This window comes from Eubalaena glacialis, chromosome 9, assembly GCF_028564815.1.
Source record: "Eubalaena glacialis isolate mEubGla1 chromosome 9, mEubGla1.1.hap2.+ XY, whole genome shotgun sequence".
Classification (NCBI taxonomy): Eukaryota; Metazoa; Chordata; class Mammalia; order Artiodactyla; family Balaenidae; genus Eubalaena; species Eubalaena glacialis.
This window is the reverse complement of record NC_083724.1, coordinates 20,620,935-20,638,801: the sequence shown is the minus strand read 5'-3', so window position 1 is coordinate 20,638,801 and position 17,867 is coordinate 20,620,935. Positions and strand designations below refer to the sequence as shown.

General features: G+C 49.5%; 2 protein-coding genes across 2 annotated transcripts in view; one reads left to right on the top strand and one right to left on the bottom strand.

Annotated features, from left to right (window-relative positions):
* The first annotated feature begins 6,065 nt into the window (after positions 1 to 6,065).
* Positions 6,066 to 9,421, top strand: LOC133098256 (alpha-1-acid glycoprotein-like). The gene is made up of 6 exons (XM_061201008.1): positions 6,066 to 6,182; positions 6,575 to 6,717; positions 6,965 to 7,035; positions 7,877 to 7,984; positions 8,129 to 8,232; positions 9,313 to 9,421. Exons 1-6 carry the CDS (start codon positions 6,066 to 6,068, stop codon positions 9,376 to 9,378), a joined length of 609 nt encoding a protein of 202 aa, XP_061056991.1. The 3' UTR covers positions 9,379 to 9,421.
* Positions 9,422 to 13,429: 4,008 nt separating this feature from the next.
* Positions 13,430 to 17,867, bottom strand: part of AKNA (AT-hook transcription factor) — a 42,005-nt gene continuing 37,567 nt past the window's right edge. Inside the window, exons 21-22 of the mRNA XM_061201007.1 lie at positions 17,533 to 17,725; positions 13,430 to 13,770 (exon numbers count right to left, since the gene is read on the bottom strand). Coding sequence (XP_061056990.1) covers positions 13,509 to 13,770; positions 17,533 to 17,725 — 455 coding nt within the window. The 3' untranslated portion in view covers positions 13,430 to 13,508. The remainder of the gene's footprint in view (positions 13,771 to 17,532; positions 17,726 to 17,867) is intronic.

The following is a 17,867-nucleotide window of genomic DNA, read 5'->3' as shown; positions in this document are numbered from 1 at the left end:
CACAACTAGAGAAAGCCCACGCACAGCAACGAAGATCCAGTGCGGCCAAAAATAAATAAATAAATAAATAAATATTAAAGTAAAAAAAGAAACAGGGGCCATGAAGAGGCTTTTGTACCCAGGAAGACCCTGCAGGGTCCTGCTCAGTTTCAGTCTCCCCTTTCCTTTGTTTCTCCTCAATCCCGAGGGGAACAGGGGCTGCACAAGAAAGGAAATAAAATTTTGGATAGAGAGATTAATCATAAACTCAGTAAGGAAACTCGGTTTTAGGGGCACGCGGTTTCAGCGCTAACCAGAGTTGAGTTAGCGTCAGATCCTGCAGATTAAGGGCTCAGTCCCACAAGACTGTCCCCATTTCAGATGCCAATCACAAGTCCAGGTTGTCACCTGTGCTTCTGACTGACCAGCTGTAAATCAGAGGTCCCCACAACCCTCTCTTTGGGTTTGGCCATTTACTAGAACAGCTCACAGAACTCAGGAGAATCGTTTACTTACTAGATTACCAGTTTAGTATAAAAGGATACAACTCAGGAATAGTCAGATAGCAGGGATGCATAGGGCAAGGTATGTGGGAAAGGGCATGGAGCTTCCACGCCCTCTTTGAATTGCAGCTAAAATAGAAATGAAGTTTTTCTTCTCCTGAGAACAAGGAAAGTAAAGGGAACAGAGAAGAAACATAAACGGGCCTGAAAGAGTTAATCATGCCTAGCTTTATTTTAACTGTTACTAATCTGTAGTATCTGTAACTAGATCTGTCCTTCACAAAGCTAACCCCATGTGAATTACATCCTGAACAAATCACTTCCTCACTCTCTGTGTGAATTACATCCTGCATGAATCACTCCCTAACTCTCTGTGTGAATTCTAGTGTTTATTCTCCCTACACACTCTTGTAGCAAATCACCCCTTGTAGCTGTTTGCATTTCAGAAAGAAGGTCACAGGCTGATAACCCAGAGGCAAACGGACCCAATTACGGGTTGCCTGACGCCCGCGGTGACTGTTTTGAAATAATGCAAGAAGAATGCAAGACCTTCACCATTTTGATCCTTATCACTCACTTCGGACTATGAACTCCACCTATAAGAACCCCTGTAATTCCCCAGGAGGGGGGGCACAGTTCTTGAGGCACTAGCTTGCTGTGTTTTCCCCTTTTGCCTGGCAAAGGAATAAAGCCATCTCTCTTATCCTCCAAAATCTGTCTCCGTATTTCTGTTCGGCATCGGCGCACAGAGAGTCAAAATTCTGGCAACAGGATTGGCCACCTACTCAGCACCTCCACATGTTCCTCAACCTGGAAGCTCTCCAAATCCCATCATTTAGCACTTTACTGAAAGCATCATTACCTGAGCATGGTTGATTAAATCACTGGTCATCATTAGTGACCAAGTCAATCTCCAGCACCAGTTCCTTTCCCAGAGGTGAGGGGGTGGGGCTGAAAGTTCCAACCCTCTAATCACAAACTTGGTTCCCCTGGTAACCAGCTCCCATCCTGAGTCTATCCAGGAGCCCCCACCCAAGAGACATCTTATTAGCATACAAAAAGACAAGTATCACTTTGGAGAGCCCAAGAGTTTTATGAGCTGTGTGCCAGGAAAGGGAGGTAGAGACCAAGTACATATTTTGTATTACAGTAAGTCCCCTACATATAAATGAGTTCCATTCCGAGAGCATGTTCGTAAGTTCCATTTGTTCGTTAAGTCCACAGAGTTAGCCTAGGTACCCAACTAACACAATCGGCTATATAGTACTGTACTGTAATAGGTTTATAATACTTTTCACACAAATAATACATAAAAAACAAACACAAAAAATAAAGTAAACATTTTTAATCCTACAGTACAGTACCTTGAAAAGTATAGTAGTATGGTACAACAGCTGGCATACAGGGGCTGGCATCGAGTGAACAGGCAAGAAGAGTTACTGACTGGAGGAGGGAGAGGAGGTGGGAGATGGTAGAGCTGAAGGAGCGTCAGCAATAGGAGATGGAGGGCAAGCTGCAATTTCACTCATGCCTGACATGGATGGAACGCACGTTCACATCTTTGAAAGTTCGCAACTTGAAGGTTCTTATGTAGGGGACTTACTGTATATTGCGCTCACTGTCTGTGGTTTTGCTTCAAGAGGCATGCAGGTTAGGCCAGAGCTGAATTGCTCTGGATAAAAGAAAGACGGAGTCCTGCTCCTTACTGGCCCTCCGTGTTCACCCTTCCCCCACACAGGTAACCCTAGCATTTCTTCGCACGAACAAAGGAAGGCCCAAAGACCATTGGTCTAAATACCTAAACGTTATAAATCAAAAGATTTTAAATAATGCTGACTCTTTACAATTTAAGTTTTGGAAATTTAATCAATGGATTAAGTCTTGTTCAAAAATTTTATAAAGCTGTAAATTATTCACAATGCTAGCATTCAACCTCTAGCTGCTGATACCAAGAATCAGATTCATGCCTAATGTGTGTTACATCTACCTACACATGAATTTAAGAGGAATACGAATGATTTCACATTGCAAAATATCTCTCAGCTACCATGTGCAACTCTTGCAAATACTGCCTATTTCTAAATCAGGAGGGCCTCCCCAAACACACATGGCAAAAAACCAAAAAATGGATTCTCAGCACTATTGGGAAGCAAGAGCTGATGTGGCAAGAACTTACTGCCTTTAGGCTGAGAGGGAAGAATGAGAAAGTTAACTGTCTTTTCTCTTTCTGTTGTTGAACCCAAGTTCGTACGCCCCACGCACAGTGAGGCCAAACTGAAATGTCAGAGTCTGGAGCAGGGAAAGGTTTACTAATCGAGGAGGTGTCAACACAGAAGATGGGAGACCTAGACCTGTCTCAAATCCATCTCGTTAGCTGGCTGAGGCGCAAGGTTTTTAAAGGCAAGGAGGGTAAATGGGAGAGGGTTGTAGGATGCGTGATCAGCTCGTGGACCTTCTTCTGATTGGTTGGTGGTGAGGTAACAAAGGGATGTTTCAGGAATCTTTATCATCAACCTTCTGGTTCCAACTAGTTTGGGGTCTACGTGCTTGTGGTCAGGACGTAGTCACCATCCTCCGCCTGGGTTGGAGTCTTAGTTTCTGCAAAGCAGCTCAAAGATATGCATCAGATTGTTATCAACATCCCTTCAGGAGGGACGAGGGGTCCTGTGTCTCTATAGTCCTAATGATTAACTGCTTGAGCCGGCTCTTCGGAACTCAGAGAAGGCCTAGGAGACTAAAGTCTCCGCTCCCCCACTTTGTTTTCTTTCTATAAACAAGAAACATGTTTTGTTTTGTTTTGTTTTTAACCCAGGAGGGCCCCGCAGGGTCCTGCTCAGTTTCATTACCTCTAAGTCCACTCAAATCCTCCCTGAATTCTGAAGTGGTGTCTGTCTACTGTATCAGCAGTAGCATCACCCGCAAAGCCTCAGGACATTTGGATACAATGTCCAAATGCCTGATGTTTCAAGGATAGAGTACAAGATGGGAAGAATTGTTCCCCTGGGGTCTGAACACGGTTGGTTGTGACGAAGGATAAACTTAGGGCTATGGGTCACCCTGTGCCAATACCAGGTACCAGATCCCAAGTGACAGAGGTGTTTATGTGTTGCTGAATGAACTTTGCATGTGTGTGTCCTTGTATGTGTGTGTCCGTGTGTGTGCGGTATGTGAGGGCCTCTAAAGCTCTGGGCTGCAGGTAGGAGCCCCAGTGGCCCAGGTCTAAGGTGGCACTGTCCCCACATAGTGTTCAGCATCTCCGTAAAATAGTGTCTTGAATCTGTGCCCAGTCCCAACATCTCACACTTGGACCATGCAACTGCCCAACTGCTCTGCCAAGTTCTCCTGTTCTTGCCCTCCCTGTTCCCTGTTCTTCTCACTGTAGACAGACAGAGTGACCTTTCTAAAGAGCAAATCTGACTAGTCAACCCCCCTCCACCTCACTTAAAATTTTTCCATTTCTCCCCAGTACCCCCAGAGTCCACTGCAAACTCCTCAGCCTGGCTTCTGTGCTCTGCAGCTCGGGTTCCCATCAACGTCCCCAAGCATCAGCCCCCATCACTCCGACCCCATCACAGGCTCCAGCCACACAGACCGTCCTGGTCCTTCACATACCACACTCTCCCCCACCTTCACTCTTCCCTCTTGAAGAGCTCCAGTCATGTTTGCAAAACTCCAATTAGAGCAATGCAAATTCAAAACACTAACTGAGCTGACAAAAAAAAAAAAAAAAAAAAAGGAAGAAAAGAAAAGAAAAAGAAGGGAAATTCCAATTCTGACAAGGACGTAGAGAAAGAGATTCATTTCTGCATTGCTAGATTGGTGCAGCATTAAAAATCGTTAGTGTTTTTTATTTATCATGTTTTTGTTTTCTCTCTTTTGGGGGAGAGGTTTTTTTAAAATCAACTTAATTGAGGTATAATTGGCTTACAATAAAATGCACACATTTTCGGTTTCCAGTTCAAAGAGTTTCACAAATATACATACGTGTGTAAACACCACCACAATGAAAATACAGCACATGGTCATCTACTTCAGAAAGTTCTCTCATGCCCCTTGGCGGTCAAATGACAAGGCAACCACTGATCTGATTTCTACCATTATAATTCGTTTTGGCTGTTCTAGAACTTCGTATAAATGGGATCATACAGTCCGTGCACTATTGAGTCTGGCTTCTTTTGTTCAGCATAATGTTTCTGAGACGCATTCATGTTGTTACATGTATCCGTAGTTCATTCCTTTTTGTTGCTAAGTAATATTCCATTGTATGAAAATGCCACAGCTTGTTTTTCCATTTTCCTGTTGGCAGATATCTGAATTGTTTCTAGTTTGGGGGCTATTTTATTTATTTATGTATGTATGTATGTATGTATTTATTTATGTATTTGGGGGGCAATTTTAAATATTGCTAAAGTCTTGCATTTTAAAGACATATGCTTTTCTTTCTCTTGAAAGAAATTTGGATGCTCTCTGACACATATCATCAGAGGAAAAATCACAATATAAAATGCTATAGACAGCTATATTTCAGTAAAGCTGGAAAAAATAAAATAAAATGCTATAAATATAAAGAGAGGACATGCTCAAGGAAGTTAGAATCCAAGAAGTGAATGAAAGGTTATGCATCCATTCAAATTACAACTGCTGACTATACTGACACATGAAAAAGTATTCAAAATACATGAAATGAATAAGAATACAAAATTGTAAGCTTATCATAATAGTACTCTTGGAAAGTATTTATTTATTCGAATAAAGATTTGACCCCGTCATGTAGAAATGCAAATGGGCAATGGAATTATTTATGCCATGGTGTATACTGAGCGTCCACTATTTGCTGGGCACTGTCCCAGAGCTAGGAATATATGGGTGAAAAGAGAGGCAAGCTCCCTGCTCATATAGCAGGGGGTGGGGACATCGCAGAGGTAATTTCCTCTTTTAGATACTGAGAGGTGGTTCAAGTAAAACATTTACTGGAAATAGACATTCAACTTAGAAGCCCCTTTCTTTTGGAAAGGTCCCTGCCTCCAGCACCGGGTTGGGGGCCCTCTGGACTTTTGCTCTTTCACAGTTGTCACCACACTCAGTTGGAATTGATCCCAAGTTTGCCCTCACCTCCCACCCCTAAACCCCTCCCCCACTCATTCCCCCCTCCCCTACACTCGCCTGGGAACTCTCTAAGTTGCCTTCAGCCCTTGATTTATGGCTGGGTCCTTCTCAAGTCTTGGCGCTTAGTAGGACAGGAATTGAATGAAAACAGGAGAGTTTGCTTACAGGCCCCTCTATCAATATCTAAACACATTAACTAATATCACTCCGGCCCACATTCACCTTGGCTTTGAACAGCCAGACCTTTGGACCTTTGTAACCCCTCCAGGTCAGGGACCCAAATTAGACTTGGGGTTGCAGGCTTTACCTATAGCTGGCTTTGTGGGATGGAGGGAAGGTTTTGTGTAAGACCTTTTCCAAGAGCTCACCAGATTGTGTCATAGCTTGCCCCCAGGGCCCCGCCCACAGCTACTTTAAAGGTCACTGGCACCCTCCAGCCACCAGTTTGCCTGGCTGCAGGTGCCTCCTGGTTTCAGCATGGTGCTGCCCTGGGCCCTCGCTGTCCTGAGCCTCCTTCCTCTGCTGGACGCCCAGAGTCCAGCGTGCGCCAACTTGACGGCGGTGGCGCCCATCACCAATGCCACCCTGGACAGGGTGAGTGCCCAAGTCCCTGAGTGCCGTGGGCAGCTGCTTCCATCTCTGGGCTTCCCTTTGCCCTCCTGATGCCATCCTTTTCTATCCTGGGTCCTGGGGTGAAATTCTGACCAGCGTCTGGAGGCATTTCTTTGCCTCCAAATTCAGACACCTCATTGCAAGGTCCCTCAGCAGGGAACATTCTGTACTGGGCAAGGAGGGGCTGCCCAGGGGTGGGGGGCGGTGGGGGGAGATGTCTGGTCCTCCAAGTGCGCTCTTGCACGTCCACTCCTCATCTGGGGTCCCACTCTCCTTGTTTGTAAAATGAGGGGAGAGATCTGCTGAGTCTCATCCCAGCTGACTCTCAAGGATTCAGCTCCAGCCTCCATCACCAGTTCCTGGCTTCTCCCCAGCTCTCTGGCAAGTGGTTTTATATCGGCTCGGCCTACCGAAACCCCGAGTACAATGAGTCGGCTAGATCGGTCCAGGCGGCTTTCTTTTACTTTGAGCCCAAGCACGCGGAAGACAAGATAATTCTCAGAGAGTACCAGACCACGTGAGATCCCACACACCAACTCACCCCCAGCCTCAGCTTCCGGCTTCCACTCCCAGCTGCAGAAAAACCTTGAGCGAGTCCATCTTCCCTCCCGGCCTCAGCCTTCCCTTTGATGGACTAGGTGGGGAGGGATGGGGGGCATTGACTCCAATTGCCACCTGACTCTTGGCCCTCAATGACTGTGATGGGTGATCGTCCACTTCTTGACCATCTTACTGCTTTTCTCCCCTCTTCTGTCTGACTGTAGTGGGAACAAGTGCATCTACAATTCCAGCTTCTTGACGGTCTATCGCGAGAATGGGACCGTGTCTAAATATGGTGAGGGCCAGCCCTCAGGTGGAGGGCTGCTGTGTGGAGTGGGGAGATGGTGGGTTGTCCAGCCTAAAGAGGGGGGCCTGGACTAAGGCCCTGGGGACTTTGAACACAGAGAACATGGGACAGGCCCGCCTCATATCTCTGTGGCCCCAGTGCCTGCACACAGCAAATTATCAGTAATGACTGCCAACATTGTTGAGCTCTTACTATGTGCCAGGCACTGTTTGAAGTGCTTTACATGGATTAATCCCCTTAATACTCACAAACAACCCTAAGAGGACATTACAGTGGTCAGATGAGGAAATAGAGAAATAGAGACGTCAAGTAGTTTCCCCGAGGTCACACAGCTTATAATTAGAGCTAGGATCTAAACCCCAGATTGGCTCCAGTCCTACCTCTCTGTCAACTACTCCTTATCTTCGGGGAAAACTCCTTATCTTCGGGGAGCTAAGGTTGGGAGCCTGCGTTGGGCAGGCAGTGACTTCGCCCATTTCCCCACCATCACTGCAGAGAGGGCACCTAGTAGGAGCACACAAATGCCGATGGAATTGAATGGACACCACTTTGCAGCCCCGAGGCTCCTGTCTGAGCTTGATTTCCTCATCTGTAAAATGGGGAGAAAGGCTCTGACAGCCACGGTCCATGTGAGGCTCCTATGATTCCACACATAGAGAGTGCTCAGTGCAGAGCCTGGCACACAGGAGGAGCGAGTGACCAGTGGCCTAAGAGAACCCCTGGTCTTCACTGGTTGGCTGTGTGGCCCTGGGCACACCCAGGTTCCTCCCCCGTGAGATAGGAACTGTTGTGCTGCCCCCGTGGTCTCATCAGAGGCTCTCTCCTCCAGAGTCGGGTAGAGAACACTTTGCTGACCTGCTACTCACCAAGCACCCCAAGACCTTCATGTTTTCTGCCTCCTGGAATGGCAAGAAGAACGTGGGGATGTCCTTCTATGGTAGACACCTTAACCTCCCACTCTACCCAAGCCTCACCCCAGGACCACCACTACTCGGGCTGGACCCCCAGCACCCCAGCCCTCCCTGGCCTCCCACTTAGGTCCCCCATCATCCTCACCCGGCCCCCTTGCTCCATCCTGTAGCTGACAAGCCGGAGGTGACCCAGGAGCAGAAGAAAGAGTTCCTTGATACCATCAAGTGCATAGGCATTCACGAGTCAGAAGTCACGTACAGCGATGAGAAAAAGGTAAGTGCAAGGAGGACCGGGCAGTGCTCACCCTGAGGGTGGTCCCACCTTGGGCAGCCTCAGAGGCCCAGAGAGGGAAGCTGTCAGTCAAAGCTGCACAGCGAGGCAGGATATCCTGTTTAAGCACCTGCCTCACTGCAGGGCCCCCGGGTGATGGACGAGTGCCCAGGAGGGAAAAGTCACTGGGAATCAGGGAGGACGCCTGGAGCAGGTGGGGAGGATTGTAAAGGCTAACAGGAGGGGAAGAGCATAGCCAAGGCGCGGTGAACTTGGGAAAGAGACATGCGCACGGGGAATGATCATTTACAGCTGCCTGCCACACCCCAGGCTTCTAATGCCCATGTGATGGGGAATGAGTCTTGTGGTGTTAGGTGTCACCCAAACTGCAAGTCCAGGACCACCGTCCCGATTTTTGCTGGAACTGAGCATTATCTGTATAATCTTGTTAATACTTTCCTTTAAACCTGTGTTAAATGAAAGGCTTTACATGGTCTTGTCCTGTGCAATAATATCTGAAATCACAGAGCTGATTTAAACTGGTTACAAAAACCAAAAACTGGTTACACTTTTTTGGATACATGTGAAATACTTTCATGATTATTAAAATAAAAACGTCTCCATCTAGACAGGTTTGTGCCACCAGAGGTCATTTCCCGTGACCACCAGTGGCACAAATCATCCCCTGCTTTCGGGAACCCCGGGAAAAGGCGTGTGAACACAGACACCGGAGTTGGTCCCGTGGCCAGCAGCCTGCCGCCCCCCGTCCACTGGCTGGGGGACCTCAGACAGGCCGCAGGTCACCATGAGCCTCACTCTCACCAACTTCAAAATGGTGTGAGGAATCCAGGAGATCAACAGAAGGGCATGGCAAGTCATAAGTGCTCAGACATGCCAGTTGTTAAGGGTTTGAGCCTCCATTTCAGAGGTGAATAAGCTGAGACTCAGAGAGAGAGAATGACTTGCCCAGGGTCACCCAGCTGAAGCCCTGCTTGGGCTGGAGCCACAGTCCAGAGCTTACTTCCCTCTTCCCCCAGAAGACCCCCTGCCCTCCCCCGATCATGTGCTGTCTTCTCCCACTAGGATCTGTGTGGGCCACTGCATATGCAGCATGAGGAGGAAAGGAAGAAGGAAAAGGAAGGGTCCTAGCATTGGGTTAGGACCTTGAGGACTCTGCGGGCCCATCCTCAGCCCCCGGCTCACCCTTCGTACCTCAGCTCTTTCCCTCAGTTGCATCAATAAAGCGTCTGTTGTGCTACAGTCAGGTTGTCATTTGCTTGTTCGTTTGTTCATTCGTTCATTCATGTTGTGCCCGCCTCAGTTGAGCCGACCACTGCCCTGAGTTGATCCTTGGTTGGAAGGGCCCTTGCTATAATTCCCAGCACATGTGCCAGGATGGATGACTATATGCAGTGAGTGCTGTGGGAGCCCAGCATGGGGAAGCTTTCTTCTCCAGTGGGGAAGTCTGGGAAGGCTACCTGGAAGGGGCATCTGAACCACTCTAGAAAGATTAGGAGCTTGATAACACCTGCTGTTCCCGCTGCAAGCCAAAGATCTGTTTAAGGAACATCGAAGCAGAGAACACTGAAGAGGAGTTCAGGTAGATAGAGGGTGGTGAGGACTCACGGGTGTGGTGCTAAACACAAGGGCCCTTACTTTATTTATTTATTTTTTAAAGATGAATCAGTTTGGTTTTACTTTTGCTCAGTTCATGAGATATTGTCAAAATTTCACCATTCATATCAAAATTTCTCCCAGGTGTCACCAAGAAACTGATGATCAATATTTTTTAAAAGATTTTTCAAGAATCTTATCAGATCATATCGTGTTTCCTAAAGTAAATCCTTTCAGGAATGAAGGAAAGTTTCTCCTCTTAAGTACATGAAATAGAGTCTCTGTCACTTGATTATGAAGGTCACAGAGGTGCCCTGTTACCAAGTCAGGAAGCAGGCTGGCCCACGCACGGCAGCATCCCCAAGTGGCTGGGTCTGGAGGGAGAAGGAAAAGGAAACCAAACCTTAATCCTGAACCAATTAGTGTGCTTTCCAACATCCTGGCCCTAACAAGGACTTTGCTTTAGAAAACTTACCTCCTAAGGGACTTTATTCCTCAGAGCACAAAATGCCACAGTTTTCTGCTTATCATCTTCATTTTGGTCTTGCTTACATACAAAACCACGCTCGCCTGCCTAGTCTTCATCTGTAAGTAGATTCTCATCCATCCTTAAATCAGGCGAAGTTAATTGCGGACACGTCCGAGCGTATAGACTGTGCCAGGCTTGTGCTCACTCACAGAATTACCTACCTAGAGCTCAGGGCTCCATCAGAGAAGGGAGTCTGCCTCAGCAAACAGTGGATGCAAAAAGAGAGCCGTCTGAGCCGAAGGAAAACACTGAGCTTATTCTACCTCAAGACATCTCCAGGAGTTAACATAAAAGACGCGACGTTAGTCAGAAGTCCATGCAGGTGAGACAGGAGGGAGACTCGTGTAAACACGAGCACATTTGGACCACCGTTTCTTTCTTTCAGACTCAGCTGTATGTTTTCAGTTTTTCACCCAGCAAGGCTTGCCCAGTTTGGATACTGTTGAGGAGGAAACTGGTTTTAACGTCAGCACGTCACAGACAACCTCCCTTCCTGACGCCCACTACTCCCCACGTGTCTCCTTCAGCTCTGATCTAAGCCTGGGCCCCTGGGAAGGGCCTGGGGCTCGTTCACACTCGGGAACAAAACGGAAAGATCAGTCTTTCACTTTGCGAGGGAGCTGGGACAATCCTGACGAGAGTGGACATGGTGGGATAAAGGCATGGACAGGGCAGGAGTGAAGAGACCGCAGTTGGGGAGCAGCTGCCCTGAGGGCACCGGGTGAGCAAGTGAATTGGCAGCAGAGGCCGCAGGCCCTGTGGAGGCGGCTCTGGAGGTCCTGGCATGAGATTGCAAGGGGACTCTCATCTGAGCTCCCTTTACTGCGTAGGGCCTTTACTTTAGATGTCAGCCTGGCTATCTGGGTAGGCGAGTTAGGAGGGCCCAGACCGGAGGCAGGAAGACCTACGCGGAGGCTGCTGTGAGCATCCTGGAAGAGGTGGGTGTCTGGGCCAGGGCAGGGGCAGGATGGGGGAGACTCGGAGGACTTGGGGCCAGGCCAGAGGGGTTGTGTGTCTCCATGAGGTGTCCCCAGACTGCCCACCTGACACCCAAGAGGAAGATAGGATACCTAGGGTAAGGTTGGTCTCTCGAATCCAGCCATCTTGCAAATGTGTTTGGAGCCCTCGCCATGGGGCCACGTCTGAGGCTGGCCCACTTAGAGGCATAAAGAGGACTGAGCGTCTGAAGCCAGGATTCCAACAAGGAAGGCTGGTCTCCTTCCAGATCCAAGGGCTTTGTGATGGTCATGTGAGGGAAGCAGCACCACACAGGTGGCAGAGAAATTGGGTTGAATGATTGGAGTAATTCTATGTGTAAGCGTCCTAAGCCATTTGGAGGGACAGGACCATAACCTTGGCTCCTGACACCCAGTCCTGTGGCTCACAGGGCAGTGTCCTCCAAAGAGCCACAGACCCAAGACTTCAGCATCCTTTGTTCAAAGCTGCAGCCATGTTGTGCCCAGGGCACTGAGGCTGGAGACACTGCTCTGGCCCCCCATCTCGGGCTCCCCCTTCCCATCCACCTTCCCATGAGGGTGTGGACCTGGAGGCTCAGAACCAACAAGAAATCTCCCATCTCAGCAAGATGCCGTTTTCAACTCTCCTGAGAAGGATCAGCTGAAAAATGAAATAGAAATGAGTCCTGGAGGGCCAGGAGAAGCAAGTGAGATGAGAGGTGGGGAAGACTGAAGAAAAGGCCAAGGGAAGGGGAAGCAGGAGCTGGGGAGGAAAAAGTCATGGAGGTTTAGAGAGAAAAAAACAGTGACAAAAAATATGGACTTTGGAGTCAGACCATTGTGAGTTCGGGCATTCGGAACCTCGGTCTCCTCATCAATAAAATGGGCGCACAGTGGGTCACTTAGCTCAAGGATTGGCATCTAGGAGGCGCTCAGTAAATGGCAGCTGTTGTTGCTGTTTGCTGCCAAAAGGAGCATTGGAAAGAGAGTCCAGGCTTGTGCTCCTGCAGACACAAATTTGCTGTGTGTCTCATAAAAGAGGCTTGGTCAGACGGCCTCTCCTCGCGGGCCCCTCCAGTGGGAAGCTTTATGGTTCTGAGGGGGAAAGTTGGAGAGACAGAAGGCACTGAAGGGAGGCAGGCAGGCAGAGTCTGGAAATGTGCACCCAACTGGTCCCTCGGGAGGGTTCCACTTGGCACCAAATCTTTCACCCCACAAACTTGACTTTAGAAACCACAAGTGGATGACACACACCACAGATGTGGGCGGCTTTGGGAATGTTTTTGGGTTTTTTTGGCTTTCATTTCTTAAGATCAATATTCACTCTTCTTTATTTGCTCTCATAACGAAAATAGATTTTTTAATGTCCCAAATATACAAATATCACTGATGCACACACATTCCAGAAAAGCTGAAGTCTGAGCTGCTACAAGGTCAGGGAGCAGGAGATGGCCTGGCCTCATGGCCACAGACAAGGACCTGGCAGGAAGCTGGCCACTGGCTCAATTCCATGGGGGTCCCAGGGGAGAGCCGGGGGTCTCGGGATGAGGTACTGAGGGGGACCATGGTGGACGGCTTTCTGGGCCCTCCGTGGGATGTCTCCATCCCAGCAGACCCATGGGAAAGGCCTCTCAACCATGGAGAAGCTGGGGTGTGTGTCATCCTGAGATATCCCAATGGCCTCAAAGTGCCCCACTGACCACCAGTCACCAGGAGAAAGGTCCCCGCCATGTCCTTCCCAGAGACACCTACTCTGGAGTGGCTGGTCACAGGTGGTGGACAAGTTTTCGCCAGAGACCCTGGCCCTGTCCCTTCTTATCTGGCCTCCTAAGAAAGATCCAAGACCAGGAAAATGCTTCAGTTTGAAAAAAAGAAATCTGTCCATCCGTATATAAAATACATATTGTTAGCCAGAGATGGACAAATGCAGGACCAGGAGCCTCCCAGAGATGGCATCTGGACAGATGGTGGCCTCAGTCCCAGCACCTCCTTCAGGGCTGGTCCCTAGGAAGTGACTTCTCTGGAGGACCAGCTGATACCCTTTCCGTTTTGGAAACACGGAGGCTGAGCAGGCAGGGCTGGTGCGGAGGGAGTCCTCCTCATGAGGGTCTGCGGGGCCTCCAGGGCGACAGGGGACTGCCCACCCCTGCCCGCCGTGCGTCTCTGAGCCTTGAGCGCAGTCAGAAGAGGCAGGAGCCCCGCAGGCCGCGGGCTTGGCGCAGGTCGGCCGACAGGGAGCGGCTCATGAGCTTGGTGGTGGAGCGGACGCTCTCGGCAGCCTGGACCGCTCGGCTCAGGGCCTTGTTGAGCTCCTCCAGGTCCTCCAGGTCCAGCTGGATGGAGTGCCGGGGTCTCCCAGCCGGCCGAGAGGAGGCTGTGGGGGGCCACTCGGCAGCTGCTCGGGCCGAGGGGGCTGAGGTAGGTGCTGGAGGCGCGTAGTACCTGGGGAGAGAGGCGAGGGCGTTCACTGACCACGGAGAGGGCTGGGGGCTTCTCAGCCCCAGCTCGGCCCCTACATTCTGAGTCTCAGTTTCTTCACCTCTAAAATGGGAAGAATAACCCCCGCTGAGGGATGTGTTAGAGGGGTGAAGCAAGGTAAACGGGAGTGCCTGAACCAGAACAGTCCTCAAAAAATGGTCCGTTTCATCTACCCGTTCATTGAACAAATGCTTATGGAACATATATGTGCCAGCCTCAGTGCCTGAGGTTACCATGGTGAATGAACAACACGGACCCCGCCCGCCGCCTTCTTGGAGCTTCTAGTCTGAGACCCTGGTCTCAGGGAGACCAGGATCACCCCAGGCTCTGGAGCAAACCCCCTTCATCAGAGAGGTAATGTATGGAGCCCTGTTTGTCAGGTGTGGAGCGCTGGAGAAACGTGATAATAATAATTAGGATTCTGCAGGAGTGAGAGGGTCTGGCTCCACTCATCACCCCCAGCCTGGTCCTGCAGGAATGTACGGTGTTGTTTAAAAGTTCTGGGGAAAACCGGCTGAGGAGCCATGAGCTGAAGCACAGATTTCTCCAAGAAGTGCCTACTGCATTCCTCCAAGGATGGCAAGGTTAGGGTTCAAAGAAACCAATGCTGGGCAAGAAGAGGGCGTGGCACCTGTGTTGTAGAGTAAAGTGTGTAGGAAAGAGGGGGACAAAGAAGCATGTTGCCTAAATAGAGCAGGAATGGGTTTAGGAGAACTTGGCCGGAGACATTCACTGGTGTTTTGCTTGGCACGCTGTTAAACTCTGGTCTTATTCCTGACCCTTCACTTTCTAATTTGCATTATTGCACAGTGTGAAAAAAGGGATTTGCTAAGATCTGAACAGATGTCTCTCCAAACAAGATGTACAAATGGCCAACAAGCACACGAAAAGATGCTCAACATCATTAGCCAGCAGGGAAATGCAAATCAAAACTACATGAGATGCCACTTCACATACTCCCCACCCACTGGGCGTCCTCAGAGACACTCATTGCTAAAAGCAAAAAGATAGCAATGAGTGTCTGTGAGGATGTGGGGAGATCGGAACCCTCAAACACTGCTGGTGGGAATGTAAAATGGTGCCGCTACTTTGGAAAGCAGTTTGGCAGTTCCTCAGTTAAACACAGCGCCTAGCCCGGGGCTGGCATCCTCATTCTCAGGACCCATTTGCCAGGCTCTGAGATAAGTCCTTTACCAGCACTGTCTTGTTTATTCGGTAGGTACTTTTATGCTTATTTTACAGATAAGCAAAGTGAAGCTCGGAGAAGCTAAGTGATGCAGGAAGCTCCCCAAATCCTGGCCACCCGCACGACCATGAACAAGCTACTTCATTTTCAAGGGGTCCATTTCTCCATGGAAAACAGCCATATTTAGCTACCTCCCAGGGTAGATCCAATAGGAAAATTCAGGTTAAAAGCTCTGTATGCCCAGTGCTCTGTAAATGTCAGCTACTGAGGACTCCCCCAGAGTCAAAGAGCTGGAGGGAGCAGTACTGGATTTAAACCCAGAACTAATGAGCTCCCAGGAGATGCTGATACGTATCATCTGAACTGAATGAATGGGCTTCTTGAATCCGGTTCCCTCCTTTAAGGACAGACTAGCTGGTGTAACTACTGGGTTCCCACACACCCTTGCCTTCTGATAATTCTGATGACCAGCTTGGCCTGAAAGTTACCCCAAACTCCCCCTAGGGCAGAAGCTACAAAACAGAACAAACAACAACCAAGAAACGCCCCCAAACCAAACAACTGGCTAGAAAGCCTCTGGTGCAGAGGCTATAAGGTGGCTGGCCAGCAGGCGGCAGCACAGGCCCGTTCAGCTTTCTAAGGGCTTCCTGGCCTCAGCCACTGAGCATGCTCAGTCCTGCTGATGGGCAGCTGGAGAAACTTCAGGGTGGCATCAGCCCCAATTCCAGTAGCATTAGAAGCACTATGGTTACTGGCCACCTTCTATGTACTATGGGCTTGCTATGCATCAGTTCATTTAATCCTCACCACAACCCATTTCACAGAGGGAAAAACTGAGGCACAGGAGCAAAGTGACCTGTCCCAGGTTATCTGGTTACTGCTGGCCTGGTCTGTCGGGCACTAAAGCTCAGGGTCTTTCCCCTTCCCCACGGCGTGTTCAGGCCTGAGGACACCAACCTGGTTAGTTCTGCCCACAGGTCTGAGCCTGGAAGGATCTGGAATGGCCTCAGAAGTAGAGACCCATGGCTACCGTGGACACTCAGAGCTTTCTCCTGGGCCACCAAATTCCAGGCAAACCCTTTCCTGTCCAACGAATCAGAGGCCTGAGCATGCAGTATGGCCTCTCTTAACTGCTGGAGCGGAGGGTTCCGTGACGACCCACCCGGTCTCAGCTGAGAGGAAAGCAAGAAACCGCGCTGTAGGCAGGACTCCTCATGGAGCTGGATGGTGCCTGGGCCTCTGCTCCTGCCAAGCGCCAGCCCTGATGGAAACTCTGTCCTCTTGCTGCTCACAGACACAGGCTTCTGACAACACACCACTGAAGGGGACCCCTGACCCAGTCATTTTACAGTGAGGGAAACTGAGGCATAGAACTAGCTGATGACAGTCAGGAGAAGAAGAAAGATCTCCTAATTCCAGGGTCCGGGCATTTTTTTTCCTGCACAATCCCGTCATGTTGAAGCCACCTTTCCTCATTTTTCCCTCTTACTAATGACAATATTAACAGCAGAAGCATTTGCTGTGATGACAAAAGCTGCTGTTTATTCAGCAAAGAGCATGTGCTAGCACTGCACTACGAACCCCACAAACAGGTCCTGGGGCTCTTGCCACCTGCCTCATTTAATCCTCATACAACTGTACGTGACTGAGACTCTGACTCCATTTAACAGATGGGGAAAGTGAGGCTCAGAGAGGAAGTAGCTTTACCAAGGCCACACCACTAATAAGCGGCAGACAGGATTCCAGTACAGCTCTGACTCTAAAACCTGGACCATTTCCGCCTCAACTGCTGTGCTTTTTCTGTCTTGACTGATGGTACATCCAAATTCATGTAAAAAGTGATTGCTCCTCTGGCCGTGGACCTGACCAGTATGCCTCTAAACTGTCAAGGCCATCAGGAACAAGGAAACTCTGAGAAACTGTCTCAGCCAGGAGGAGCCTGGGAGATGTGACAACTAAATGCATGTGGTAACTTGTGGGGCGGGGGGTGGGGAATCCTGGAACAGAAAAAGGACTTCAGGTAAAAACTAAGAAACCTGAATGAACTATGGACTTTAGTTAATAACAATGTATTAATAATGGTTCACTAACTGCACTATACCATATCAAGGTGAGATGTTTATAAGAGAAGAAACTGTGTTTGGGGGGTGGTATAGGAGAACTCTCTGTGTTATCTGTTCCATTTCTCTATAAATCTAAAACTGTTCTAAAAATAAAGCCTAGTTTTTGAAAAAATATTACTTGCTCTCTGAGAAGTCCCATAAGGAGATGGAAGATGGTTAAGGTCCTAGGTCCCCCTGAGGCTGTAAGAGGTCAGGGCCCTCTGCCAGCCTCCTTCACTGTTGGGTCCCCAGGGCCAAGCACTCTCGCTGGTGCCCAGGGAGCATTCAGGGTTTGTTGAGTGACTACATGAGTGTTGGAGGGGGGAAACACAGGACTACTCAGTGCCCGAGTTCTCAGCTACCCAACTCAGGTCTGAATGCTAATTATTAAGCGATTCAAACAGAAAGGCTAGGAGGGTTGGAACAGAAGGTTCTTACACAGTGGCTGATGGATAAGGCATGAGGGGAACCGAGGAGACGTAGGCAAAGGCAGGAGGGGCTGGTGCTGAGGGCGCGGCAGCCAGATACCACAGTGCAGGAGGCGGCCCGGGTGGCGACCCTGCCCGCTTGCTCCTTTGTTTGGGGCTGGAGGTAGAAGATGCGTTTCTCCTGGTGGCGGCCATTTCTGGTGCTGTCGGGGAGGGACACCAGAGAGACACAGTCTCACCACTTGGGAAGATCTAACAGAGAACAGAGGGTCCTCCCAGCCCCACCAGCCCCATTAGAGCTGGACACGGGGCCGGCCATGCCGGGAGTGCCTCGCTTTGGGGAAG